This window comes from Chionomys nivalis, chromosome 21 (genome assembly GCF_950005125.1).
Source record: "Chionomys nivalis chromosome 21, mChiNiv1.1, whole genome shotgun sequence".
Taxonomy (NCBI): domain Eukaryota; kingdom Metazoa; phylum Chordata; class Mammalia; order Rodentia; family Cricetidae; genus Chionomys; species Chionomys nivalis.
This window is the reverse complement of record NC_080106.1, coordinates 41626044-41653846: the sequence shown is the minus strand read 5'-3', so window position 1 is coordinate 41653846 and position 27803 is coordinate 41626044. Positions and strand designations below refer to the sequence as shown.

Genomic DNA, 27803 nt, shown 5'->3' with positions numbered 1-27803 from the left:
TCTTTATTCCTGCCTCCCACTATGGACTGCTGGCTTTTTTTCCCTCCTATTTTGAGACAGCGTCTTTGTGTGTAGACCAGGCTGACCTGAGTCAGTCCTCCCTCAGTGTCTGGAGTTTGGGGATCCTAGGTGCACCCCTATGTCCCTAGGTGCCCCACATCTATGCCCCACCCTGGCTCCTGACCTCATCTGTCCCCAACCCTGTTTTCCACCTGCTCCCAGGAAGGTGTAAGTTTATTTCTGTGGTCAGAGGGTGCTGTGTGGGACCTGAAGATTGAAGATCCTAGGCAGGTGACGTTTGGGGACGGCTTGAACTGGAGGGATAATTCAGGCCTGGGGTGTATGAGAGAATGAATGTGGAAAGGAACTTTGTTTTGAGGTGTGATATGAAGTCATTAGGTGTAGCAGGGCAACATTAGTGGCTGGCAAACCTGTGCTACACTCCAGTTCCGCGAGGGAGTATTGCGCGATTGCGAATGCTGAAGCAGTGTTCAAGAAGGTTATCTGCATACGCCAGGATGCGCTGCAAAACACGGTGCCAGCGATTAAGGTACCTTGAATACCGAAGGGACCAGCTAGGTGGGGTTGACTCCGACTGGCTCTTGAGCAAAGGCGCACCACGAGCCTAGACGCGGTCAGCTCCAGTATTGTCCGACCTCGCGCGCTGCTACAGCAGCGCCCCATAGCGGCCAGCGCGCCACCCCCTAAGTATCCTCGACTATGAGCGAGTTTGTCAGTGGCTAAAGAATACAAAGACCTAAGAATGAGAAGAAAACCCAAGACAACGTCCCCGGGATGACTCCATCTGAGACCTGGGAGGCTCATTCACAGCCCAGGCGCGCAATGGGCACCCCGCTGCGGGCCCAGGAGTCGCCCGCCCGTCAGCTCCAGGCGTCCCCAGCAGCACTCCGTACCTGACGCGACCTCCCGAGCTCGTTATCTGGAGCCAGGCGCCCCCTGGTGGTCATTTCTTGCGGTGTCCGGGCCGCCAGCACTTTGCTAGAGGCATTGTAAGCGTCTGACTCAGAGGTTGTGACTTGCTGCCAGGAGAGATTGCTCTTTGTGTCAACACATGCTACTGGAGAAAGCCAGCAGCCCTCCTGTCCCACTCTTGAAGCTGTGCCCAAAAGCCACAATGGAATTTTTTTGTTGTTGTTAATGGAACAGCCCTGGGCATGTGTGGGGCAAAGTAACTCAATCTCAAAGTTAAAAAGAAGTTGTGCTCAATTTTTTTTTTTTTAAAAAAGGAAAGGAATACAGTACAGTACAGGATTCAATAAATAGGAAAAAAAGTTACAAAATGATGCCAACTTTTTTCTTAATATACAAGAAAGAAGACTGGTTCATTTGGGGTGGAGGTGATCCCCTCCTTAGGCCAACGCCTGGGGTAAAGGGATGCTCCTATCAGCAGCCGGGACTCAAGAGGGAGAGAGATGCAGAAATGGCTAAACTAAAGGAAGTGGGGAAACAGAGACGGCCATGTAGAGCGAAAGGAAGACAGGGTGGGATCCCTGTCTGTCTGTCTATGCCTCCTACACAGGTTGGAGGGCAGCCTGGTTCCTGAGTTGTGTATCCAGTTACTAGTGGTGGGGTCCGGGCAGCAGAGAGCTGTCCCCAGCCTACCCTGTGACCTTGGTGCCCAAGACAAGACAGGTCCTGGCTGGACAGGGTGTTTGGGGGTGAGGTATGTGGCAGAGGCCCAAAGCCTCTTGATTCCTTCAGTGGGGGTGAGGCATTGACTTGTGCTGGCAGCTTGGGCTGGAAGCGCAGGGCAGTGGGCAGGACCCCTGAGCTGTAGGAGAGGGGATGAAACACGGGATTTAATACCTGATGTGACGTCCCCAGGCACCTGGGTGGGCTCTGGAGGATCTGCTATACTGAATTTAAGAACTAATTTCTGGAAAGTTCTGCCTCTAGCCCTTCTCCTGGTAGCCCTGGCTAACCCTATGAGTTTGGGAGAGCCAGAGCTTGCCTCTTGACTGTGGGGTGCCCAGGCACACCCCTGCAGGCCTCTAGTTAGCAGTATGGCTTCAGACCCTCAGATCTCCCATTGGTCTACACACTCCTAGGCACACACTTGGAATGGTGTCACCACCTGCCTCCCACATCCCAACACTTGATCCTGAAGTAGCCATGGGCCTCCTGCTTCAGGAAGGCAGGCCAGGGGATACCCATGCTAGCTGCAGTCCCTCAGCCAAACCGCTCCCGAACCAACAGCATTAGCTTCTTCTTCCCCTTGTAGGTCTGCTTAAGGCTCTCTAAGAACTGCGCGAACTGGAGGTGCCCGTCTGGAGCCAGAAGGAAGGTCTCTCGGGCTTTGCCCAGAAACTCAATGAAGTCACCATAGTGACGTGGGCTGATGTGGGTGAGGCGTGAGTGGCTGGTGGTGATGTAGGCAGCTACTGCAGCATCCAGGAGCTGGCAGAGTGGTGCCCTGTCAGTCCCTAGTGGCTTGGTAGCCCTGCGGGCCCCCAGTGGGCCCAGGCCGGGTGCTGAGAGTGTCCAGCGGCGTAGGATGTCTGAGAGCATAGGTGCGCAGTGGATGCTGCGGATGATGAGAGGGACAATGGCTGACAACTCGTGCCGCCCCAACGAGTGGCTGAGCGAGCAGGCCCACAGCACATCATTGACCGCGGGGTGGCTGTCTTGATTGAAGGCAATGCTGAGTTGTGCCAAGGCTAGTGTGGCCAGCTTGTAGGCCCGCAAAGGTAGGCCTCGATGCTCCATGTATCGTGCCACCGTGAACAGATGGGCGTGGCCGAGGCCACCGGCTGCAGCGTCCAGTACAATCTGGTAGGCGGCCTCGAAGGCTGCATGGTTCTTTTCACACAGCGTCAGGGCTGGCAAGGCGCAGTTCTGGGGGTCCTTCATGGCGCACTGCAATGCCAAGGTGCGGGCACATGCCCAGAGCTCCTCTCGCCCGGCTGTGTCTAGCTGCAGTCGCAACAAAGTGGCATGCGTGGTGCCTGTCACTGCCACAATAGTGACTGCCTCCACTGGGGTGAACAAGGAGTACCAGTTCTTCATGATGCTCATCAGCGCTGGTGGGCCTGGGCGTGGGGAGAGGGAATGGCGCAGGATGTGTGTGTGTCTGTGTGTAAAACTGCCATTTCCTTTCCCACCCTGCAACCACCAGCTCTAAATCTTCCCAGCTTCCCCATGCTAAAACTTTGTGTGTGTGGGGGGGGTCTCACTATGCAACCCCAATTGGCCTTAAACCCAGAGATCTACCTGCCAGTGCCTCCTAAGCGCTGGGATAACAGGTATGGGCCATCACATCTAACTGTTCTCATGGGACTGGAGGGATGCTCAGTACTGAAGAGCACTGGCTGCCCTTCCAGAACCTGGATTTGATCCTAGCACCCACATGATAGCTCACCACCATTGGTGACTCTAAGGAATACTCTGGCCTTCAAAGATAGCAGATACACATGTGGCACACAGATATACACACAGGCAAAACACTCATACACATAAAATTAATTAATTAATTAAAAACAAACAAGGTCTTATAGTCCAGGCTTACCTCAAACTTGTTATGTAGCTAAGGATCAACTTCTGGTCCTCCTGCCTCTACCTCCCACATGCTGGGATTAGACATGCACCGCCATGTCCGGAGAACACAGGGCCTAGTGCATGCAAGGCCTGCACTCTATCAAATAAGCTGCAACCCTTTTCTGCTGGTGCCATGGAGCTGCAGCCAAGAACCTTGCCCCTGCCATGTGATCACCCTGTTGCTGAGCCACACTTCTAACCCATGGAGTCTTGAGATGAGGTCGCATTATGAGCCCAGGCTGTCTACAATATGGGGACTCCTGATTCAACCTCCTCAGTGCTCCAGGTGAACCACTATGTCTGCAGAGAAAAATTTCCCAAAACCATGGAGGTGGCTAGCATCTGGAGCTTCCTCCCCACTCCTAACCACTTCAGTCTGGCCAACCACCAGACTGTGTACCTCCATTATCCCATGTGATGCTCCCTCCCAGGCTGGCCTAGAGCTGGCAATGGGGAAGGACCTGCCTTTTTGTTTTGTTTTATTTGCTTTGAGGCAGAGTTTTACAATGAAGCCTTAGCTGGCCTCAAACACCCTATGTAGCCCAGGCTAGCCTCAAATTCATAGCCTGCTTCTACTCCTGAGTGCTTGGGTTAAAGGGCTGCACAGTGCTCCAGTCAGGGCCAGTTTTTCTGGGGCCTGTCTGGTTCCTCAGTGGCCCCTCCAGGTACTCACCAATCTCCGTGGCACAGCTAACTAGCCAGCGCACCATCTCTCTGCGCCGCCAAGTCATTGTATTAAGTGTCATCCGCATCACCTGCAGGGAAAGAGGAAGGTGGGTCCTCAGAGCCCTGCTGTGTCGGATGGCTTAGGCCAAGGAGGCTGGAGGCAGAGCTACTGCAGCAGACCTGGGTGAGAGCCCTCATCTCTCTGGCCTCAGTTTCTGGCTCTATAGAAGAGGGATAAAGCAGAGATCGCCCGGTGGTTAAGAGCACTGACTATTCTTCCAGAGGACCTGGAACCCTTCCAGCAACCACATGGTGGTGGTTCACAACTGTCTGTAACTCCAGTTCTAGGGGATCTGGCTTCCTCACACAGATATACATGCAGGCAAAACACCAATGAACATAAAATGAGATAAAAATATAGACAAGGAGGGGCTGGGAGAGGTGCTCAGTGGTAAAGAACACTTGCTGCTCTTGCAAAGGGCGGGAGTTTGGTTTCCAGAACCCATAGCAGATGGCTTACAACCACTTTTACCCCCAGCTCCAGGGGATCTGATGCCTCTGAGGGCACCATCACATATATGCACATACCCACATACAGCACACTCTCTGTGCACATGTATGCACACATAACTCACACATAATTAAAAATAAAATCTTTCTTTAAAAATGAACCTGGCATGATAGCACACTTTAGTCCTAACACTCAGGAAACAGAGGCAGGCAGTTTGGGGTTCAAGACCAGCCTGGTCTACAGGGCAAGTTCCAGGACAGCCAGGGCTACACAGAGAAACTCTGTCTTGAAAAACCAAACAGGGGGAAAAGACCTGGGAAGACGGCTCAGTTACAGTTAGTACTTGCCATGTCAGCATGAGAACCTGAGTTTGATCCCCAGTATCCATGTAAAACAAAGATCAGGGGCCGGAGAGATGGCTCACTGGTTCAAATGCTTGCTTCGAGTTCAGGTCCTAGCACCCATGTCCCAACTCCAGCTCCAAGGCATGCGCTCTTTTCTGCCTGCATGTAACGTGCATACTAACACACAAGCACACATACGCACCTAAGAATAAATCTTTAAGAAGGATCCACCGCATGGTGGTGCTGGGAAAATAAACCAAGACGACGTGGCTGGGGCTCTTTACAGTAATACTGACTACCACTGCTGTGACCTTACGGCCCCACTCAAAATCCTACTTATAAGGAGCTAACCAGCCCCTCTTTCTAGAAAGTTCCATACCTTAAGTCAGAAGACGTTTTCCCTGCAGCCCCAAAGCACCTGCCCTCTATGGGTCCCACCTTAAAGAAACCTCTTACCCATCTGCCTGCTGAGGCCCCAGCTCTGGATCAGCCTCTGTAAGCTTCCACAGTGCTGTCTTCCCCTCATCAATCTCTAGAGCTATCAGGGTCGGGAAGGACAAGGCCTACAGTGTAAGCTGTCCTAGGTTGTGTGTGTGCAGGCCTCGCGTTCACAGAGTGCACGCACATGGAGGTCGCAAGCAACCTGGGTGCTGCCGCCCAGGAGCTGTCCACTTCGTTAGTGTCTTTAACATTTCTTGGTTTTGGCTAAGTGGTGGTGACACACGCCTTTAATCCCAGCATATGGGAGGGGGAGGCAGGTGGATCTGAGTTTGAGGTCAGCCTTGTCTACAGAGTGAGTTCCAGGACAGCCAGGACTATAAAAGAATCTCTGTCTTAAAACTCCCCCGAGTTGTTCTTAATTATGTGTATGTGCATGTTAGTGCAGGCCCCTTAGAGGCTGGAGGAGTTGGTCCCTTAGAACTGGAGTTACAGGTAGTAGTGTCTGCTAGACATAGGTGATAGGAACTGAACTTGGGTCCTTTGGAAGAGAAGTTCTTTTTTTGTTTGTTTGTTTGGAGACAGGGTTTCCCTGTAGTTTTAGAGCCTGTCCTGGAACTAGCTCTTGTAGACCAGGCTAGCTCTTGAACTCATAGAGATCTGCCTGCCTCTGCCTCCCGAGTGCTGGGATTAAAGGCGTGCGCCACCACCACACAGTGGAAAAGAAGTTCTTAACCGGCGAGCTGGCTCTCCAGCACCACCTTGGCCTCACCTATTAGGCTGCACTGGTGGATCTGCTTGTCCCTACCTCCCCAGTGTAGGATTACAGGGTCTTCCTTCCTTCCTTCCTTCCTTCCTTCCTTCCTTCCTTCCTTCCTTCCTTCCTTCCTTCCCTCCCTCCCTCCCTCCCTCCCTCCCTCCCTCCCTCCCTCCCTCCCTCCCTTCCTCCCTCCTTCTTTTCTTCTATACAGGGTTTCTCTGTATAAGAGCCCTGGCTGTCCTGGCACTCACTCTGTAGACCAGGCTGGCCTTGAACTCAGAGATCTGCCTGCCTCTGCCTCCCACGTGCTGGGATCAAAGGTGTGCCTTACTATATCCAGCTGATTATAGCTTTTTAAAATTTTTTTTTTCTTGGTTCTGGGGACCTAATTTTCCAAACACTTTATTGACTGAGCCACCTTGAGAACCACTCTTAGGTTCTTTGGTTTGTCTGATTGTTTTTGAGGTTGGGTCTGTGATCCGACTGTCTGCAAACTCGGATCCTCCTGTTCTATCTAGGATGGAAGGTGTGTGTCACCACACGAAGCTATTTTCACATTCTCCATCCCTGCAACCAGGCTCATACCTGTCTAGTCCTTCAGTTTCTAGGTACCCTAAGGCCTAGATATCCGTGTCCTCTACTGGTTACTCACCCATGGGCTGCACGCAGGCTGGCCTGGTCCTTGCCATGGCAGGACAGTGATATTCAGCTAGAGGCCTGGCTGACAGAGCTCAACCCCAGGAAAGTCCCTCTTTGAAGCTGCAAACCCCCAACTAGCATTACTCTGTATACATCTCTCACTCCCAAGGGTGTTCCTTATTGGCTGACTCTGCCCTGTTCCTGGTCTTCGTTTTATTTATTTAGTGTGTATTGGTGTTCTGTCCATGTCTGTCCATGTCTGTGTAGTGATAGCAGAGGCCAGAAAAGGGCATCAGATCTCTGATTCTGGAGTTATAGGCTGTTATAAACAGCCATGCATGTTTTGGGAAGTGGACATGGGTCTTTTGGAAGAGTAATCAGTTTAACTGTTGACACGTCTCTCTAGCCTCATGGTCGGTCTCTCTCTCTCTCTCTCTCTCTCTCTCTCTCTCTCTCTCTCTCTCTCTCTCTCTCGATACTTTCTCTGTGTATCTTTGGCTGTCCTGGCATTCACTCTGTAGACCAGGCTGGCCTTGAACTCAGAAATCCACCTGCCTCTGCCTCCCTGGATGCTGGGATTAAAGGCATGCACCACCACTGCCCGGCCCATGGTTTCTTAATTAATTAATTAATTAATTATACAATATTCTGTCTGTGTGTATGCCTGCAGGCCAGAAGAGGGCACCAGACCTCATTACAGATGGTTGTGAGCCACCATGTGGTTGCTGGGAATTGAACTCAGGACCTTTGGAAGAGCAGGCAATGCTCTTAACCGCTGAGCCATCTCTCCCGCCCCTCATTGTTTTTATTTTAACCAAAAGCACCAAGAGGCAACCTCAGGATGTATTTCTTTCTTTTCTGATTAAAACTTTTTTATACTGGGGATGGAATACAGGACATAGTAAAACCCACTATAGCCCTGTGGAGTCACACCCTAGCACCTGGTCTGTGCTCATGTTTTGATTTTTATGGGTTTGAGACAGGATCTCAAATAATACCTCCAGGCCTCCAACTCTCTACATAGCCAGGGTTGACCCTGAACTTCTGATCCTGTCTATATCTCCTGAATTACAGGTATGCACCAACACACCTGCCTTATGTGGTGCTGAGGCTGAAACCCAGGGCTTCCTGCACATTAGGCAAGCATTCTAGCAGCACTCTCTGGTCCTCTTCTGTCCCCTCTTGGGCCCACCCCCTGGCCTAGAGACCCCGCCCTGCCCTGCCCACGTGGGCCCTCTCCATCTTTAACCACAGTCCTGGAGATGAGCCTTAAACCTAGAGTGATATCCGTCACTCAAGTTTGGTCTATAGCCGGGCGGTGGTGGCGCACGCCTTTAATCCCAGCACTCGGGAGGCAGAGGCAGGTGGATCTCTGTGAGTTCGAGGTCAGCCTGGTCTACAAGAGCTAGTTCTGGGACGGGCACCAAAACTACAGAGAAACCCTGTCTCGAAAAACCAAAAAAAACCAGTTTGGTCTATAACTCCGCCCTCAGAGGTGTGACTCCTGTGTCAGCCTTTACCCAGGAGCAGGGTCCCCACCCATCTCCTGGTGATGTTAGCTGGAGTACCTGCAGCCCAAGCTCCAGTGCGATGCCCAGCAGCATGGTGTCTGGTGGCGCGCTGGCTGGTGTGGCTGTCTTGCAGGCGTCCTGTGCCAACTTGAAGAGCAGGGCTGGAGAGTGGATGTTTTGCTGGACGGAGCCCAGGACTGCATGTAGCCACTTGGTGTCTCCTGGGTGGAAGGAGTAATAGAGGCCCCAGTTGGAACCCCAGCATAAGTGGAGCTGAATGACCTGTCACAACAACCCTCCACACAGGACCGCGCGTGTGTGCAGGGAATGGGCAATGCTTCTGTGAGGAGGCAGCTCCAAGATGCTATTTTCTCTGTTTTGAAAGGCTAGGGACGAACCTGGTGTGTACTAACCATGTCCTCTACTCAGGAGCTATCTCCATAGCCCAGTGCTGCCTTTACCAGAATCCTCACCACTGTCCTCGATTCCACACACCCATCACTCTGCCCTGGTCACACCAGTCTGCTTGCACTAGTGTAACTCTGCAGTGTTGGGGATGGGACCCAGGGCATTGCACAGGCTAGGTCAGCACCCACCACTGAGTCACACTCCCAGCCCATCACTGGGGGATTCTAGGCAGGAGCTCTACAACTGAGCTTCACTCCCAATCTCTGTCCTTCTCTCGTTCCTCAGACACCACAGGTGGAACCCAGCCTTAGGGCTTCTGCTCTGGCTACAGCCCTCTGCCCAAGACAATGGGGATTAAACTGTGGCCCTTTCTCCTTCAAATTCCTGTGCTGAGAAGCCCTGTTGGGATGGGCATCTGGGTGAGATGAGGTCAGAAGGGTGGGGTCCTGTGTCTCATGTGGATCTGTGTTTAAGCATCCAGCAGGTTGAGGTGGGAGTGTGGTTCAGTGGCAGAGTGCCTGGCCTAGCTTGTACAAGGCCTGGATTCCACCTCAGGTACCATAGGAAAAAAGACAAGGCTGCCTGCTTTAGTGTCCTATGTGACACCAGAACCTTCTTTGTGTATGGTGATCTGTTTATTGTCTGCCAGTTTTGTGTGTTCATGTGAGTGTGAACACACGTATATCATATATGCATTTATGTGGAGGCTAGATCTCAAGCTTGAGTGTCATTCCTCAGGCACTGTCCACCTTTTTAAAAATATTTATTATTATTATCGTGTATGGGTGGTTTGTCTGGTGCCTGCAGAGGCCGGAAAAATGTGTTAGATGCCCTGGAACTGGAGTTACAGAGTGTGAGTCAATACATAGCTGGTGGGAATTGAAGTCTGGTGGTCTGCAGGAGCAGACAGTGCTCTTAACCACTGAGACAACTCTCCCGCCTTTTCCCCCAATATTTTTTTCTTTTGGTTTTTTGAGACAGGGTTTCTCTGTGGCTTTGGAGCCTGTCCTGGAACTAGCTCTTGTAGACCAGGCTGGTCTCGAACTCACAGAGATCCGCCTGCCTCTGCCTCCCAAAGTGCTGGGATTAAAGGCGTGCGCCACCACCGCCCGGCCCCCCAACATTTTTTTTGAAACAGGGTTTTTCTTTTCTTTTTGAGACAGGGTTTCTCTGTAGTTTTGGAACCTGTCCTGGAACTAGTTCTTGTAGACTAGGCTGGCCTCGAATTCAGAGATTCTGCCTTTGCCGAGTGCTGGGATTAAGGTGTGCACTGCCACTGCCCATCTAAAACAGGGTTTTTCACTGGCAGGGAGCTCACAATTAGATCAAGGCTGGCCAGATGGCAGATGCTGGGGATCCTCTGTCTCCCCTTCCCCAGTGCTGGATTGACAAGTGTATGCCATCACACCTAGCCTTTTTATTTTAGAGACAGGGTCTTATTATGCAGCTCTGGCCAGCCTGGAACTTACTATGTAGACCATGATGGCTTCAAAAGCACCGAACCACACCTGCCTCTGCATTTACCTCCCAAGTGCAGGGAATAAAGGCAGGTGTACCTAGCCTTAGGCCCATCTTTATATGGGATCTGAGGATCTGAGGACTAAACTTAGATGCTCCCTCATGCTTGTGTGATAAATGCTTTACCAAATGAGCTATCATTTCCCTGGCTCATTTGTTTGTTTGTGGTGCTGGGAAGGCTCAGGACTTCATACATGTTAAGGAGGATCTCTACAACTGTGCTCCAGGGCCTGGCCAGTTGATTATACATCTTCACAGAGAATAGGACTTAATTTTGTTGGCTACCACCTCCGAGCATTGAGCAAAGACACTTCTTGTTCCTTACAGAGAATGTGCAAGCAGTAGTGGAAAAAGTGGTCTGGTAAAAGAAACAGAGACAGTATGGTAGGACATGAGACCAGGGCAGAAGGTCATGATTCAAGGCCACTGTGACCAGGGGTAGAAGGTCATAATTCAAGGCCACTGTGAGCTACACAGAGCATGCCAGGCCAGCTCAGAATTCATCGTGAGACCACATCTTAAAACAAAAATGGGCTGGAGAGACAGCGCAGAGGTTAAGAGCACTACTCTTGCAGAGGACCAGAGTTTGATTCCTAGCTATGCCTAGCACCCACATGGCAGCTCACAATTGTCTATAATCCAGTTCTAAGAGATCAGATGCCCAGAAATATATTCAGGTAAGCATTCATACATATAAAAAATAAGTGAGGGGCTGGAGAGATGGCTCAGTGGTTAAGAGCATTGCCTGCTCTTCCAAAGGTCCTGAGTTCAATTCCCAGCAACCACATGGTGGCTCACAACCATCTGTAATGAGGTCTGGTGCCCTCTTCTAGCCTACAGACATACACACAGACAAAATATTGTATACATAATAAATAAATAAAATATTTAAAAAAAAAATAAGTGAAATCTAAAAATAAAGAAAGAAAATTAAAAACAAAAACAACAAAGAAATGGAGGACGAGAGGGGAAGAAATGGAAGAGGAACAAGAACAAGAGGAGGTCAGGGAAACACCAGGGCACCAGAAGGTCGGCTGTCACTGTCCTCACCCTTGGCAGCAGTCAGCATGGTGGAAGCCAGTTCACACTGGCGGGTCTCCAGGTGGCCGAGGATGAACCAACGGGGGAAGCGGTTGCTCATGATGGAGTCCAGTGGGTTAGGGTGAGCTTCTCCAGCAGGGAATGTTGTCTCGAGTACAGGCAGCCTGGGACAGGAGAAAAGCAAGCACAGGGTGAGCTGGGGCTGCCACTTTTTCATCTGTCCCTGCTTAGAATCTTCAGTGAGGCACTGGAGGAGGTGGATCACTGCTCAGTTGGTAGAGTCTGCTAACGACTCTGGGCTCCACGCCCAGCACTGTAGCAAAAAATGGCTAGGATTTTAATGGCACTATCATACAGAGAAGATATATGTATATATGCTGGCAAGGATGGGGGGAGAGAGGAACTTGTTGCAGTGCTGGGGTCTGAGCTCAGTATTCGAACAGTTGCCTAGTAAGCACAGGTCCTGCATTTGATCCTCCGCTCTAAAAACAAAAAAACAAAACAGAAGCTTATCTACAATTGCCATGTGAATTAGTATAACCATCATAGAAAGCAGAAGTTCCTGGGGAAACTAAAAATAGAACTACCATATAACCCAGCAATCTCACTGCTGGGCACATGTCCACAGTAAACAGTATGTCAAAGAGACAAGATGCTACCACAATTCGCAGTGGCCACATGTGATAGTCAACACACATGAACATGATAAACAGCTACAGAAAATGTAACACCTACCAACAAAGGAACACTATTCAGTCCTAAAAAAGAATGCAACACCACTACTTGCAGTCTGGAACAGGATGGCATTACATTCACTGAAATAAGTCAGGCGCAGGGAGGAACACCACACCACTTCAGACACGAATGGAAGCTAAGGCAGATAAACAGGCCAGCCATGGTGACCCACACATGCCCTGGCAGCACTCCAGAGGCTAAGGCCAAGAAGGTTCAAAGTCTCAGGCCAGGGCCTGGAGAGATGGCTCAGCAGTTGAGAGCACTGGCTGCTCTTACAGGGGATCCAGGTTCAATTCCCAGCACCTACAACTATCTGTAACTCCAGTTTCAGGAGATCCAACACCTTCACACAGACTACATGAAGGCAAGACACCAATACATAAAATAAAAATAAATAAATTACTTTTAAAAAAGAAAGTACTTAAAAAAAGTCTTAGCCAGGTAGTGGTAGTGCATGCCTTTAATCCTGGCACTCAGGAGGCAGAGACACATAGATTTCTGTGAGTTCAAGGCCAGCCTGGTCTACAAAGCAAGTTCACAGAAAACCCCTACCCCCTACCCCCCAAAGACAGAGAAAGAGAAAGAAAGAAAAAAAAAATAAAAACAAATAACAGGTGATATTCTAGAAGGGACGAACAGAAATTATGTTGGAGCTTCTGGTGGGGGGTTGGGAAAAGTTGGTGACAGAATACATGTGTGTCTTTATCATCGATCTAACTCTAATTATCCACACACTTCCCACTACCATCCCTTCTCTTTCTCTCTCACCATGTATCAACTACCTAGGTTTTGAGATCCAGTCTTGTTATGTAGCCCAACCAGGTATGGGACTTGAGATCCCAATTCAGACTCAATGTGCTGGGATTACAGACCTCTGTCATCATTCACACCTGGCTGCTAAGAAAATGCATTTAAGATGGGTGTGGTGGTGTATACCATTAGTCCCAGCACTGCAGAGGCAGAGGCAGAGGCAGGCAGATAGATCTCTATGAATTCAAAGACAGCTTGGTCTACAAAGTGAGTTCCAGGATAGTCAAGGTTACATAGAGAAACCCTGTCTTGAAAAACAAAAACAGGGCTGGAGAGATGGCTCAGTGGTTAAGGGCACTGGCTGCTCTTCCAGAGGTCCTGAGTTCAATTCCCAGAAACCACATGGTGGCTCATAGCCATCTATATAATGAGATCTGGTGCCCTCTTCTGGCCTGCAGGCACACATGGAAGGAATGTTATACACATAATAAATAAATAAATCTTAAAAAAAATCAACCAGACAAAAGAATATATTTAACCAAGAGTGGTAGTACACATCTATAATCCCAGGGGGATGGAGAAGGATCAAGAGTTCAAGGCCAGCCTTGGCTACTAGAGAGTTTGAGGCCAGCCTAGGCTATATGACTCTGCTTCAAAACAAAGACAAACCCCATCAGAGGACCAGACATTGTTTAGATGCCCTGGGAATCCACCAGTTTGTGACAGGAAGGAGCTATGTGTATGTATACACCCCTGTATCATTCCCTCCACACTGGGAGCTCAGAAGGTATATTTCCTTTACATGAGTATCACAGAAGAGAAAGTGATGACATCACTCCTGCAGATGCTCTGGGAGCCAGTGTGCCCACAAACAGTCAACAGAGGTTCCACTGGGCAGTCCAGGCCACTGCCTGGAACACCCCTCCTACACAGCCCTTCCTAAGCTCCCTTCCACTGCCTTGAGCATCTTTCTGCCAGGTTCCCTTGAAACCCTGCATATGAAACTGCAGCTTTCTGTCCAAGTCCTCCCTCTTTCTGCTCTCGTCTCCCATCTCCTGGAGCACCATCTGCACTAGGCAGAATGCACTGACTGTTTTGCTGATACTGCAATCACAACCACTATTTGGTATACAGTTAGGGCACAAGCATTTGTTGAATGACTTAATGTTGCCATTAACCTATGTATATTTTAAACATGAACAGAAATACTAACTGCAGGAAAAAATACATGTCATATGTGCAATGCTGGGCACTGACTTCACCCCTAGAATACTCAGGCCAGCAGGGTACTGCTACATCATGACCCCAGTGCAGGAAACCAGCCTCAGATAGGCTGACATAATCCTCCTAGAAAAGGTCTGCACTCTGAGCACGCGTGTGGTCTGTAGCTGTGCATCGTTCTCAAGTTCACCATACTACACATTTCCATTTAATAGACAAACACTCTGCTGCATGGGCCGCGGACCTCATTAACCAGACTGAGACCCAGCTTGGAGATGGGGCTCATAGCTCCTCACTCCCTCCTCCTGCCCTTACCTCATGGCTCGGAGTGCCAGGCGAAAGGCCAGATCTGGGTCGTGGGGCAGCAGCGCAGCGAACAAGTATCGGGCACAGGTGTGCATGGGTACGCTCTCTCGGAAAATCACTTCGCCGAAGCCACTGAAAGGGCCTCCTAAAGGGACAAGGTGACCTCAGTCTCCACTATCCCTGAGCTCCAGATACATTTAGAGGAGCATAAGAGGGGTCCCTAGGCAACACTGCATGGTGAAGAATGAGGCTACAGAATGAGGAAGCACGCCAGCCCCAGCAGCAGCAATAAGGGGAGAGGACTTAGCAAGGAACCAATAGGGTCAGAGCATGGGCGGGGCTAGAATATGGGGCGGGCTTTACAACGCGGTGGGTTGACAGGTGTTAGCAGCAGAGTAGGCTTATTCTTTAGGTGGAGGAGCAGACCAAGGCCATGAGGCACGACCTCACACCTAATCCTATAGGGCTATGAGTGTTGGCCGAGACCGGACTCACCTTCCAACAGCAGCCCAGCCTGCTTGCGCAGAACTTGCACCAGCCGCTCATCCAGCTCCACCTCCTCCAGCAGGGCCAGCAGCTGCTCTTCATTGCGCACCACTTTGTCCTGGGCATACAACCCCTCCGGAAGGGCCCGCTGCTGCCCTAGCCCCAGCAGTGCCACTTCCAGTGCCAGAGCCAGGTAGGACTCTCCAGGGCTCCCTGGCACTGGCACGTGCTGGTAGGACAGCTTCCGCTTCTCTGTGGCCAAGTCTAGGGGAGATGCATCCAAGGTCGCTGAGGTTTAGATATGCTCCCACCCTTCAGCCCCAAGCTGGGTGACAGACGTGGAGAGAGGTTTAGGGAGAGTCCCAACTCTCTCAGCTCCGGCCATGGCCGCCTCATTTTGAGAAAGCTAAGCCTAATGGCTCCTGGCCTTGGGAGGGCACACAGCCAAAGCTGAGCTTGCTATGTGATAATATCTGGCCAACAGAGTGGGTATTGTTCCTCCTGCAGGGGTCCTCGGGTGGGTACCTGGGTAAAGAGAGTGAGGCTCCTCCTCCAGTCGACAGGCCTCCAGCAGTGCCCTGCAGAGGCAGCCAATGGGATCCAGGGGGTGGCCCACCCAACCTTCAGTGCTTGTGAGGCAAGTAGCACCTTTTTGGAGCAGTTCTGTATGGGAAGAGGTGGGCTCTATGCAGCCACCCACTCAACTCTGGAGGCTTTTTCTCCCACCCCACACCAACCCTCTGTGCTATCTGCCAGTCTGTGAGTTTCCCCCTCTTCCTGAAACATGCAAAGCAGTACTCTCTTCTCCTAGCCTTACCCCCTCCCCATCTCTGCAGCCAAGCTCAAACACCTTGGAGGTCCCTCAAGGGGCAGTATGAGATTCTTCTATGATAGACACCTGAATGCCCTGTAAGGCCGCTTATCCACTGACCTCCCCTGATCTTGGAACTGTGCTGTTCCCTAAGTCATCTGGAGATTAGCTCTGACACCTCCATTACAGAGCCCATTTCTCCCTTACACACTTGTCAGCATCACTGCCAAGAATTCAGACAGTGGCTTCCTTCTGTCCCCAGATTTAGATACAGCATCTTTCCTTTTGTTCAGGGTGCTTGTGTGCATGTGGTATATGCATGTGCACATGTGTGTGCATGCCCCATAGATGTACTGAGGATAAAGTTCTGGGTTGGGAGCCTTCTTCCAGCCTGCTCTATCTTTTGCAACAGGAGCTCTTTGGTGAACCTTCAGTCCTGGAGCCCACCTTCTCAACTAAAATGGCTGCCAGCAAGACCCTACGATCTGCCTGCCTTCAACTCCCAGCCCTGGGAGACAGTGACACGCCCAGCTTTTATATGGGTAAAGGGTATACAAACTCAGACCCTCAGATTTTCATGAAGCACTATCAACCAGCACCCTACCTACTGAGTCAATTCTTGGCCCTGCTTTTTTATTTTATTGTATTTGAGACAGGTTCTCAGATGGTCTAGGTGGGCCTTGACCTCTGACCTTGAAGTTCCGACTCTCTTGTTTCCCCTTCCTGAGTGCTAGGGTTAGAGGCATGGGCTACCATACCTAACTTGTAAAGTGCTAAGGTATAAAATACATGCTAGGTAGGCACTCCACCAATGAGCCACACCATAGCCCTTTTGTTATATTTCAAATGTTTGTTTGAAACTCAATTTGTTGCCCTTGTTTAAAAGTGAGCAAATTCTACAGTCTACTAGTCTATTCTTCAGGCTTCTCTCTTTCCACCCTACGACCATATTCGTGAGGGTCATGCTGTGGAAACCTGCCTACTACAGGGTCTGGAAGTGTCTACATTTCCCAGCCTCCCTTGCATGAAAAATGGATAAACAGTGGGAATGCTACCATTACTCTGTGGCAGCTGCCCTGCGTGTGAATAGTGGTGGCCAAGGCAATGTGCAAGATGAGGTTCTGGGGGCCAGTTGTGGTGTCTTCTTGGGAACTGGCTCAAGAGCTGCACATACCTATTAGCACTTTGATCTAATTCTTACTCTTTTCTGTCCTTTTCCTTTTGTTGCTGGGACTGAGACCCAAGGTCTCAGGCATTAATAAGATGCTTCTACCATGGCTGTTTTGTTTTTGTTTTTTCTTTTTTAAATATTTATCTATTATGTATACAATATTCTTCCTGCGTGTATGCCTAAAGGCCAGAAGAGGGCACCAGACCTCATTACAGATGGTTGTGAGCCACCATGTGGTTGCTGGGAATTGAACTCAGGACCTTTGGAAGAGCAGGCAATGCTCTTAACCGCTGAGCCATCTTTCCAGCCCCTTGTTTTGTTTTTCAAGATGGCGTTTCTCTGTGTAGCCCTGGCTGTCCTGGAACTCACTCTGTAGACCAACCTGGCCTCGAACTCACAAAGATCCGCCTGCCTCTGCCCGCTGGGATTAAAGGCGTGCGCCACCAATGCCCGGCAAGACTTCTACCATGTAACAGCACCTGACACATAGAATTCTCCCACCACACAGTGCTTCAGTTTCAACCAGCACTTTTTATGATAAAATCCTTTCTGTCTATGATACAGAGAGTGGGAGCTGGGGTGGTACCCAGACCTTCTTTGCCATCTCTCATGGGCTAGCCTGTGTCTTGGGCACCTGGGTTCTAGAGCCCGTGCCCTTACTCACCTTTTTTTTGCTGCTTGTAGTTCTCAAGCTGGTGTCGCCGCTGCAGCCGCAGAGTGTTGACTATGGCACATGCTAGCCGCAGAGCCTTGTGGGGATAACCATGGGCACGCAAAGTATCCACCCGTGCACAGGCAGTAGGGAAGGGTTCACCCAGCCAGATGGGGTGGCCCTGAGGGTCAAAGGTTGGTTTGTCACCTCCCATATTGCCAGTGAGACTTGGGCCACAGGAATCACTGGCCAGGATCCTCTGCAGGTGGCTGTCATTCCAGTGCAACTCCCCAGCCTGCAGTGCTCGGCTGAATACTGTACGACGGGGACTGGTGGCTGTCACCTCCTCCTCTTCATCCTCTGAGCCTACAGGAGGGTACCAATGTAGTGATAGTGGTGCTGGTGAACAAACTGTAGCCAGCTTCTCCCACCAGGTGCCAACTCAGGGTTCTACCCTAGGCAGGTGATGAATATGAATTCTTGAAGCAAATCCTCAAAGGGAAAGTGGTGGTTGGCATCTGTCACAGCACTGGCACACAGGTTACGGACATCTCTTTCCTCCCTGCTAGCCATTCTTGTTCCGTCTCTCCTCAGTCTCTTTGCTTCTTTCTAATCGCTCTTTTGTTTTTCTTCTCCCTCTTCACTTGTCTTGCCCACACCCTCGTCACTGTTCCCTCCCCATCCCACTGCTGTAGGGTTCCTGTCTTTTCCTATCCGTCGACTCACTTTTGCTAACTGGAGGTCCAGCAAGCGCTGTGTCACCATCCTCAAAGACATCATTACTTTTGCCCTTAGCACTTGCTCCCTTTGGCTGGAAGGATAACCAGTGGGGCCCCCTTCCATATCTCCTACCCTCTCTCTCCTGGGACACGGTAACTGTGACAAGTTGAGCTGTAGTGAGTTGTGATGATTTTTGTCAGAAACAGGTGGTAGGGCCCTTCTCTTACCTGTCCTGGAGGTCAGAGCAGGCTGTAGGCTGGGGATGTCAAAGGAGTAGTTGCCCTCTTCCAGTGGGCACACATCTAGCTTGTCCCATGTGCCAAGCAGCTGCAGCCAGCCTGAGCGCTCATCTGGTTTGCAGTGGGGGCTCAGAATGACGCAGACCCACAAAGCCCCTGAAGAGCAGAGAGAGGCTCAGCATCTAGGTCAACATCATGAACACAGGCTAAGAAGCAACTGCTGCAGCCTAGGCACACGTCCCACCTGAACATGGGCTGCAACTCAGTGTCTCCTCACATTATGGTAAGGAAATAAAATAAAATATGGCCAATGAGAGGGGAAAAGTGCTTGTAACCAAGAATAATGATCTGAGTTCAGTCCCTCGGACCCACATACGGAAGGAGGAAACTAAGCCCACAAAGTTGTCCTTTGACCTCCATGTGTGTACCATGGTATGCCCACACATATACACACAAATACAAATAAATGTAACTTTTAAAGAGAGAGAGAGACTGAAACATGGGAAGCAAACTCCACTCGCCCTGGGTCACACCACGTTTAAGTCAGGGCTCAAGCCCGGTTTGGTGCCTCGTGAGTTTTAGTGTTGCTTCTTCCCACTTTCCACATGCCTCTGATCATCTGACACAGGGCACTGCTATAGTGGTGACTACAAAGCTCCAGCACCTGGGAGGTGGAGAAGGAAAAGACCAAGAACTCAGGGTCATCCCTGGCAGTACTGTGAGCTTGAGATCAGCCTGGGTTACACTGAGACCCTTTATCAAGAACAAAACAAAACTGTACAGAAAGGACATGCATAGACGCTGTAGACACTGTGTGGTTTTATAAGGGTCTTGAGCATTCCAGATGTTTGTGTCTTAGAGGATTTGGGACCAATCTTCCAAGGACATCAAGGGTCAAAACTGTACAGTACTTAAACACCCATGCATGGATGCATTCTCCCATCTACCAACCCATCCATGTATGTATCTATCTAGACTCGCTGAAGATGGAATCATGATCTCATACGTGCTCAACAAGCCTGCTACAACTGAGTTTATCTCCAGCTCTAACCATGTAATACTACTCCCAGAAGAGCCAAGAGCCAGATTTTGTGTCTTGTTCTCTCTGGGAGTTCCAGGACCCAGTAGGGTGGCCAGCATGCTGGGGGTCTTAGTAGTGTTAAGTGGAGGCAAGATTTGAATACAGATGCTAATATGAGTGGGAGCCGGGGTGTGGGTTTCACCCCAGGGTCTAGGCCTTACCCAGCTCATCCCACAGCTGCCGGCACTTGTCTGTCATGCCAGCACCCTGTTGCCGCCACAGGGCCAGGCGAGGGTCCTGCAGGAACTGCTCAGTCATGAGGATTAGCATGCGTGCCCCATTAGAGTCCCGTGCCCGCAGCATCTCCCGCACCTGTGCAGAGCAGCAGGCGGTAAGAAAGGGAAGCACACAACAGGACCTCTGCCCTGTCCACCCCCAGCCTTGGCACCTTGCTGAACATGGAGCGCAGCTGCTGGCTGGCCCCATAGTGGCCACCATTGGACAGCAGCTGCTTCACCTGCTCCTGGATCTGCTCCTCATCTAGATGCCAGCAGTTGGCATCTTCTGTGCCCGCACCTGCCGTGGGATCCGGAGCACCTGGGGTGAACAAACAAGTGTAGAGTGGGAGAGAGGGTGTCAATCCTCCCTCTGTCCACTCCTCCAAAATCAATACTCTGTGCCTCCAGAAGCGACCCCACCAGGGCTTCTGCCTGCTCACACCGGCCATCCACCTATTAACTCACCACCAGTCCACTTTCCACTTCACTCACACTCACTCATTCACCCTTCGCCCATCATCCCATCCATCCATATAACTGTTCATGAATAGATCTTAGCCGGGCGGTGGTGGCGACTGCCTTCAATACCAGCACTTGGGAGGCAGAGGTAGATGGATCTCAGTGAGTTCGAGGCCAGCCTGATGTACAAAGGGAGTTCCATGACAGCCAGGGCTGTTACACAGTAAAACCCTGTCTCGAAAAACCAAAAATAAATCTGCCCATTGGTTCATCCATCTGTCCATTCGCCTATTGTACCAAACACTACAAGCCCCTCCATTCGTTTAGGTACTCAGTCCATTCATCTGTAGAAACTGTTTGTATCCACTCATTTACTCTTCTTCACAAACCGCCAGCCACCCCTCCACCCTCTCCCCTGGAACACAGCCAGTTTCTATGCATCTCTTCCCCTCCACACCAGTTCCTCCATGTCCACAGCCTAGTCTGACCACTCAGAATACCCACATTATTCATCTGTCCATCAGCCACGTTGTCCACCCACCAAACTACTCCAGCTCACGCATATGCTTCCCTCAACCTCACAGGTTCCTCCCAAACACCTACCCATCAGTCCCTGGTGTATACACCTGTCTTCCTTCCTTCCTTTCCTTTTTTCTTCTTTTGAGTTTTCAAGACAGGGTTTCTCGTGTCCTAGAATTAGCTCTATAGACCAGGCTGGTATTGAACTTACAGAGGCCCACCTGCCACTGCCTCCTGAGTGTTGGGATTAAAGGTGTGCACCACTATTGTCTTGTTTCTTTTCGTTTTTTAAGACAGGGCCCCACTCTAGCTCCAAAGGTGGCCCCACTCACCTGCCACTGCACTCAGCTACCCATCTGCTCATCCCCTACGTCCTTCCATGACATCAGTTCCCCTGGTGATGAATCATAACTTCCTGGAACCCACATGGCCCCATGACCCACTATAGCACCCACCCACTACTCATCTACCCGCTATCTTCCCACCACTATAGCCAAGCAAACCAGCAGCAGATTCTCCCCAACACCTCCTAGATCCATCCATACCTCACCATGATACTCACCTTTCAGCCTTTACCCTGGAATTCTGAGATACCCCACCCTCTGTGGGGCACCTCACAAAAGGATTGAACCCTCCTGCCTTTGCACACTGCTTGACTTCAGGGTGTCACTGTGTTTCAAGCTACCTCAGCCTTCCCAGTCCTTAGATGACTGGCCTATGCCCTATTTCAGGTGCCCTAGGGTCAGACCCCTTCAGATGTGCCTCTCTCTAGGTGTGTGACATCCCCCAAAGCAGGACATGGATGGTACCCACTCTGCCGGCCTCTGCATCACGGCCCCTCCTTCTCTCCACTCACCATGAACCAGGTTGATCTCAGAGCCCAGAAGGAGGATCTCATCAGCAAGGCGCTGGGCAGTGGGTAGCACCTCAGTGTGGTGTGCACTGATGAGATACTGGACGAACTTCTGAAGCTGATCACGGTTCATCTGAGAGAGGGTCTCAGAGATGGGCAGCCGCAGCTCCACCTGGTGTGCATGGCGGATGCGGTACAGTGACAAGGCCACCACATGCGCACAGTAGAAGAGGTCTCGGTTGTCACAGCCACAGCTCACAGATGTGATCTTGCAGCGGTCAAAGCTGATGGAGACATGGTAGAGGTGCTCTGGCTCTCCTGGGACCCCCAGTTCTCGGATGTTCCCACTGAGGTGGAACCCTAAGAAAAACACACACTGTGGAGACCGGATCACCCCAAGACCTGGATGCACAGCCCTGCTGAGAAAATCCAGTGCAAACCATCTAACCCATCCATGCCTCAGTTTCATCATCTGTCCAGATGCAGCGACGACGATCTTGTGCGGTTCTAATAAATGAATGAGTTATTTAGAATGACTTGACATAAAGTTAAGTCTCAAATAAATCTCTATTTTCTTGGGGAGGGGGTGCCTCAATTGTTCTTTGCCTTGTTTATCTTTGAGGGTTTTTTTTTTTTTTTTTGAGACAAGGTTTGTCTATGTAGCTCTGTTTCTTTTTTTTTTTTTTTTTGGTTTTTCGAGACAGGGTTTCTCTGTGGTTTTGGAGCCTGTCCTGGAACTAGCTCTTGTAGACCAGGCTGGTCTCAAACTCACAGAGATCCACCTGCCTCTGCCTCCCGAGTGCTGGGATTAAAGGCGTGAGCCACCACCGCCCGGCTGTAGCTCTGTTTCTTATAGAACTGCTATATAGTCCAGACTGGCCTCAAACTCACAGAGATGTGCTTGCCTCCTGAGTGCTAAGACTAAAGGCGTGTACAACTACACTGGGTTTCCACCTTATTTTCCAGACAGGTTCTCCTTGAACATGAAGCTCTAGCCCCTTTGACTAGGCTAGCCATGGAGATCCTCTTGTCTCTGTCTTAGTGCTGGGGTACAGGCATGCAACACTGTGCCTTGCTTTTACACAGATGCTGAGCACCTGAACTTAGGTCCTCTTGCTTGAGCAGCAGGCATTTAACCAAATAAGTGCTCTCCCCTGTTCCTTTGTCCTTATTCTAATGATCACTAAATAGTATTATCAGTGTAGACACAATGTTTGAAATGCTTTAGGTTGAAAGCCCTTGGTTGCTATGGTTACAACTGAGCTTTAGAAGCTCTGAACTTCCTGAGAAGGTGCCAAAGGCCTGTGGCACTTGAGGGCAATGGGATGATGGAGCAAGTTCTGGGTAGTCCTGAGTGTCTGTCAGGCTCATCCGACTGGTTGGGCAGCCTGATGCAACCTGCGTCATGCAAGGCATGGCTTCCTCATACCAGGGGTAACCATGGGGCCTGTGGCTAGGTTATGCCCAGGCAAAGGGGTACAAGGCTGCCAGGCAGAGTCACCACGGCTGAGCCATGACCTGCTACCATGGGAAGCCAAGAACAGTCTTTTTTTTTTTTTTTTTTTGCTTTTTTCGAGACAGGGTTTCTCTGTGGTTTTGGAGCCTGTCCTGGAACTAACTCTTGTAGACCAGGCTGGTCTCGAACTCACAGAGATCCACCTGCCTCTGCCTCCCAAGTGCTGGGATTAAAGGCGTGCGCCACCACCGCCTGGCTGCCAAGAACAGTCTTATTCATTTTTTTAGTGCAATCACTACTCCTCCTCTTCTAAGCTTGATGCTAGGTCTAAGGCCTTTTCCCTCATCTTCCTCCCTGTTTCCCCAAACCTAGCCTTCTCTGCTCATTTTCTTTCTGTATGCTTCAGAACCACTTGGGCCCACTGCCTGAGGTCTGAGTCCACTCTCCTGGCCTTAGCCTTGTCATTTTCTCCATCAGCACATAATAGTTGTGCACATTCATGATATACGATGTGGTAACTCAATAGGATATACAATGCATGGTGCTCAGATCAGAGTAACTGGCTTTTCCTGCTCCTTCAACAGTGATTATTTCTCTGTGTTTGGAAGCTTCCAACTTCTTCCTTTTAGTTCTTTATAAAATACACAATAAATTTTTGTCAACTATAGTCATTCTACTGTTCCACATGTGGCTGCAAACCTTTGATCACAATCTCTCCCAGGACACAGCTGCCCAACCTCAAACTCTCTGACACCGAATTTGTGTGACTGGTTTCTCCCTGGGACCAGCCACTGAGGCCTACGATCATCCTGTTTAGCATTGAGACAGGGTCTCACTATGAAGCCTTAGCTGGCCTGGAAATCATAGATATCTATCTAGTTCTGTCTTAGGCATGTGCTATCGCACTGGAACCACTTTGGTTTTGAAGCAGAGTTTCACTGTTTTGTCCAGGGTAGTCATGATCTTGAGACCTTCTGGTCCCAGCCTTCTGAGCACTGGGGTCACAAGTATGTACCATCATGTCTAGCCTTAGCATCATTTGTGCCATGCAACACAGATGCTCTGTCTAAGGTCAGGAACTGGCCCTTCCTGGGACCCTGCTTCTTCTTTCTTTTTCCACCTCTTCTATTCCTCAGCTCAGCTGTCTGTGGTCCGCCTTTCCCCTCCAGTGCATAATCCTGTCTCCAAGGCCGGTGTGAAGCCCAAGTCCTCCAACAACTGTCATCATGTCTCAATCCCTCTAGCAGGCCCCTCTGAGATCCAAGACCAACTCCACCTGTCCTCTTCCTTACCTGGGTCCTCCTGACAATGCCTGTTCCTTCTCTACCCCACTTTCTAGTTCACCTTCCTCTCCGAGTCTCCCGAAGTTCTGATAGATCTCTGACATCTACTATATACCTAGCTGTATATAGTAGGTATTTAGTACCCCCCCCCATTAAACTAGGCTCTTACTGTGCAGCTTAGGCCGCCCTCTTCATCACTAGCCTCTGCCTCCCCAGTGCTGTGCCCGAAGAATGCCACAGTGTCTCACCCAAGCACATCTGGGCCTTGAAGCAGGAGACTGGGAGCTCCCTCCTCCATCCCGCCCTGACCCCTCTGCCTCCTCCAGGATAGAGATGCTCACTCACCCACTTGTAGCACTCGATCCACAGCCCCACTCTGCAGCAGGTGCAGCCCACGGGTGAATGGCACCCGGGTGTCTTGCTCGCCTTCTGGGGGCTGGTAGCCTAGTGATGAGTACATACAAATCTCCCGCTCACTTCGTGGAAAAGACCAGAACACAATGCGCTTCTGAACTGGCTCTGGCACCCGGGAGAAGCGCTCCTCCACCTGTGGGAAGAGCTGGTGGGTCAGGAACCTGGGCTGGAACCCTGGCCATGCTGTTTACAAGGCCCCCCTGACCTCTCTGAGTCTCTGTTTTCCCACATGTCAAACAGGAATGTGAAAACCAACCATGCTACAGAGACTGGGGAGATAAAACATATACACCAGTGAGTCCTTGAAAAGGCAGTGCACCTTGAAATCCCAACTACTTAGGAGGCTGCACTTGAGCCAAGTAGTTCAAGGCCAGCTTGGGTAACACTGTGAAACTCCCAGCAACAAAATAGCTTTCAATACAATAGTATTTACTTACAATAGTGCCTGGCTCATAGTTAGCATTCTACAAGCTTTTACAGCCAGTTTCCCAGGGGTCTGGGGTTAAAGCCCTTCTATAGCTTGGGTATTGAGGGGACAAGAAGTTAGATACAGTGTAAGAATAATCAAGGTCATCAAGTCCTAGCATTCTCTCTGTTCAACCCTTAGAGATGGCTTCTTATCCTCACAGGGACACAAGATGCACAGGGTCAATGTCACAGCTTCGGGGTTTTTCTGTGTAGCTTTGGAGCTGCCCTGGAACTCACTCTGTAGACCAAGCAAACTCATCTCTTCAGGATCTCTAAGCCAAGGAGCTCCAGCTTCCAAGACCAGGTCCACCCTGGGGTTTCTTCCCCTGCCTCTTCCCTGAGAAAAGCCCCTAGGAGGGAAGGGCTGTCCTGACGTCTCCTGTGGGCTACAAGGAACAGAACCAGCTGCTTGAGGCTGTGTTCCAATCTGAGCTGGCTAGTCACCGACTGGGCGCCCTTGGACAAGTTTCTCAACCTCTCTGTGCCCCAGTTTTCTCAATGTGAGAGCAGCTCCCCAAAGGGTTCCCAAAGCTCAGCAGAGTTCTCTCAGCACCTGGCGGAGCCACAGCAGATCTGTGGGCGCCCTGAAGATGGTTTTAGGGTTATTCTGAGCATGTCACACAAGGCCCTACCCAGGTTTCCAGGAGAAGGGGGAGTCAGTGACTGGGCTGCTGACAATTGGCAGATGACTAAGGAGGGATTTCCGGGTCGTGAATCAGCCCGTTCCATCCACAGTCAGCCGAAACCCACCGTCCTAACTCAGGAAGAGTTTCCGAACACAGAACACCCTCAAAGTCAGACTAGAAGTGGCCGGTTTGAGACTGACGCCCGTACCCTCCCATCTCCTTGGGGACACTAGGAGAGGGGAGAGGGGGTTTGCGGGGTTCTACCCACAAGTCACAGAGTAGGGGGTTCCAGGTGTTACGGCCCAGGTACCCCAATCTTGGCTCCCGAATGACTGGAGGGAAGGGGAGGAGGGGCGGAAGGAGGGGCACAGAGCCCTTCCCTCAGTGACCCTGCCTCTTGTCCCACAGTCGGGGTATCTGGGGAGGCCAGGTGGGTCTGGAGGCTGGAGCACGGGAATACAGGGGCGTCTTGGGTAGGCCCTGCAGAGACTGGGGTCGTCTCCCTGGAGGGCGGAACAGGGGCACGGAAGGCAGGAATGGAGCAGTGCGAGTCTCTGGGCAGGTGTCCCTCTCAGGAGAGAAGCGGCCTGAATGGGGACCGGGTGGGCCGCGGGCGGAGAGGCGCGGGGCGCGGGGCGCGGGGGGTGGGGCTGGCCGCTGGGGAGGGGGCGAGGTGCGAGGCCTGGGGCAGGCCGGGGCCTCACCTGCTCGAAGGCCCAACTCTCGGCCACCCGCTTGGCGCTGAGGTCCAGCAGCGGCTCGGGGCGGCCGCGACGGGCCCCGGTCCCAGGCTCGTCCCCCGCGGGGCAGCCCCGGCTGCGCTTGGCCGCCGGGGGCTCCATCCGGCCGAGCCGGCCGGGAGACGCGGCCCCTTTAAGACTCTTCACAACAATGAAGCCGTCTCCGCAGCCGCTGCCTCCTCAGCTGAAGCCCCGCCCCCGCCGCCCTATCCCTTCCTCACCATTGGTTATCTCTTCAGACCCGCCTCCTAAGAGCCGCTGTTCATTCGGTATACGCCACGTCCGTCTTTTCGGTGCCATCCAATGAAAGGTCGCAGGGCGAGGCGCTGTCCATCACGGAGCGGGATGAACCAATCAAAGCGACGGGACCCCTCGGCTCGGCCTTTTGAGGAGTTTCGGGGCGGTCCCACATTCATTCACAACATTCCTCCCCCGCCCCCGTGGGCCGGCCTACGAGCCTGGAGGCTGGGGCTGCGCCTACACACGGCTTTGTTTACGGAGGGTCGCTTCCGGGCGCCGAGGGGCCCCGGCTGACGCTCTCTGCGCGGTGTGACCCCAGAAACTCACGCAGCCTCTCTGGGCGACCGTTACAGTGTGGGATGCCTTAGCAGCCGGTTGCGGCCGGCACAGCCTTTCTAGCAGCGCCGTGGGCTCGTGAGCTGCGAGCTAAGACACTTTCTCCATCCGAGAACTGAAATTGCCCGTTGCGACCTTTTCGACCCATGAGAATGGCAGTTTCGTTAAGTTCGACTTGATGCTTGTCAAATGCCCCACCTCGAATCGGGAAGCCAGCCACCGTCTTCTCCACCCTGCCCCATGACATAGGAGAACCCTGCGTTTTCCTGCCCTCGCGGCCTCTCCACCATCATTTATTCATCCGGTCCAGTATGACACTCCTCTCCTCTCTCCCTTCTCTCAGCAAGGTCTCATTATGTAACCAGGGCTAGTATCCTGATTGGAGAGCCTCCTGCCTCATCCTCCGGAAAGCTGGGATGTCAGGTTTGTGCTGGGGTAATCTGGGCTCTGAGCACCGTGGAGCCATATGCCCTGGGGGGACACGGAGCAGTGCCCAGCATACAGTAGACACTCCTCCGTCCTGGACCTGTTGACCCAGCCACTTCATGCTGTCATTCCATTTAGTTGACTCGATCCTGAAAGCAGGAAAAACCCAAACTGCCCCCCCAGAAGCTGGCTAGGAACTCCG

General features: G+C 51.4%; 1 protein-coding gene across 1 annotated transcript; it reads right to left on the bottom strand.

Annotated features, from left to right (window-relative positions):
• Positions 1-1223: 1223 nt before the first annotated feature.
• Zswim4 (zinc finger SWIM-type containing 4) lies at positions 1224-26736 on the bottom strand. Its single transcript, XM_057754270.1, has 14 exons — positions 26564-26736; positions 24697-24898; positions 21616-21972; positions 19952-20100; positions 19725-19875; positions 18471-18638; positions 17536-17889; positions 15415-15552; positions 14899-15153; positions 14413-14548; positions 11401-11555; positions 8482-8645; positions 4229-4310; positions 1224-3050 (listed from the first exon to the last, which is right to left on the bottom strand). Exons 1-14 carry the CDS (start codon positions 26699-26701, stop codon positions 2191-2193), a joined length of 3309 nt encoding a protein of 1102 aa, XP_057610253.1. The 5' UTR covers positions 26702-26736; the 3' UTR covers positions 1224-2190.
• Between the last annotated feature and the right edge of the window lie 1067 nt (positions 26737-27803).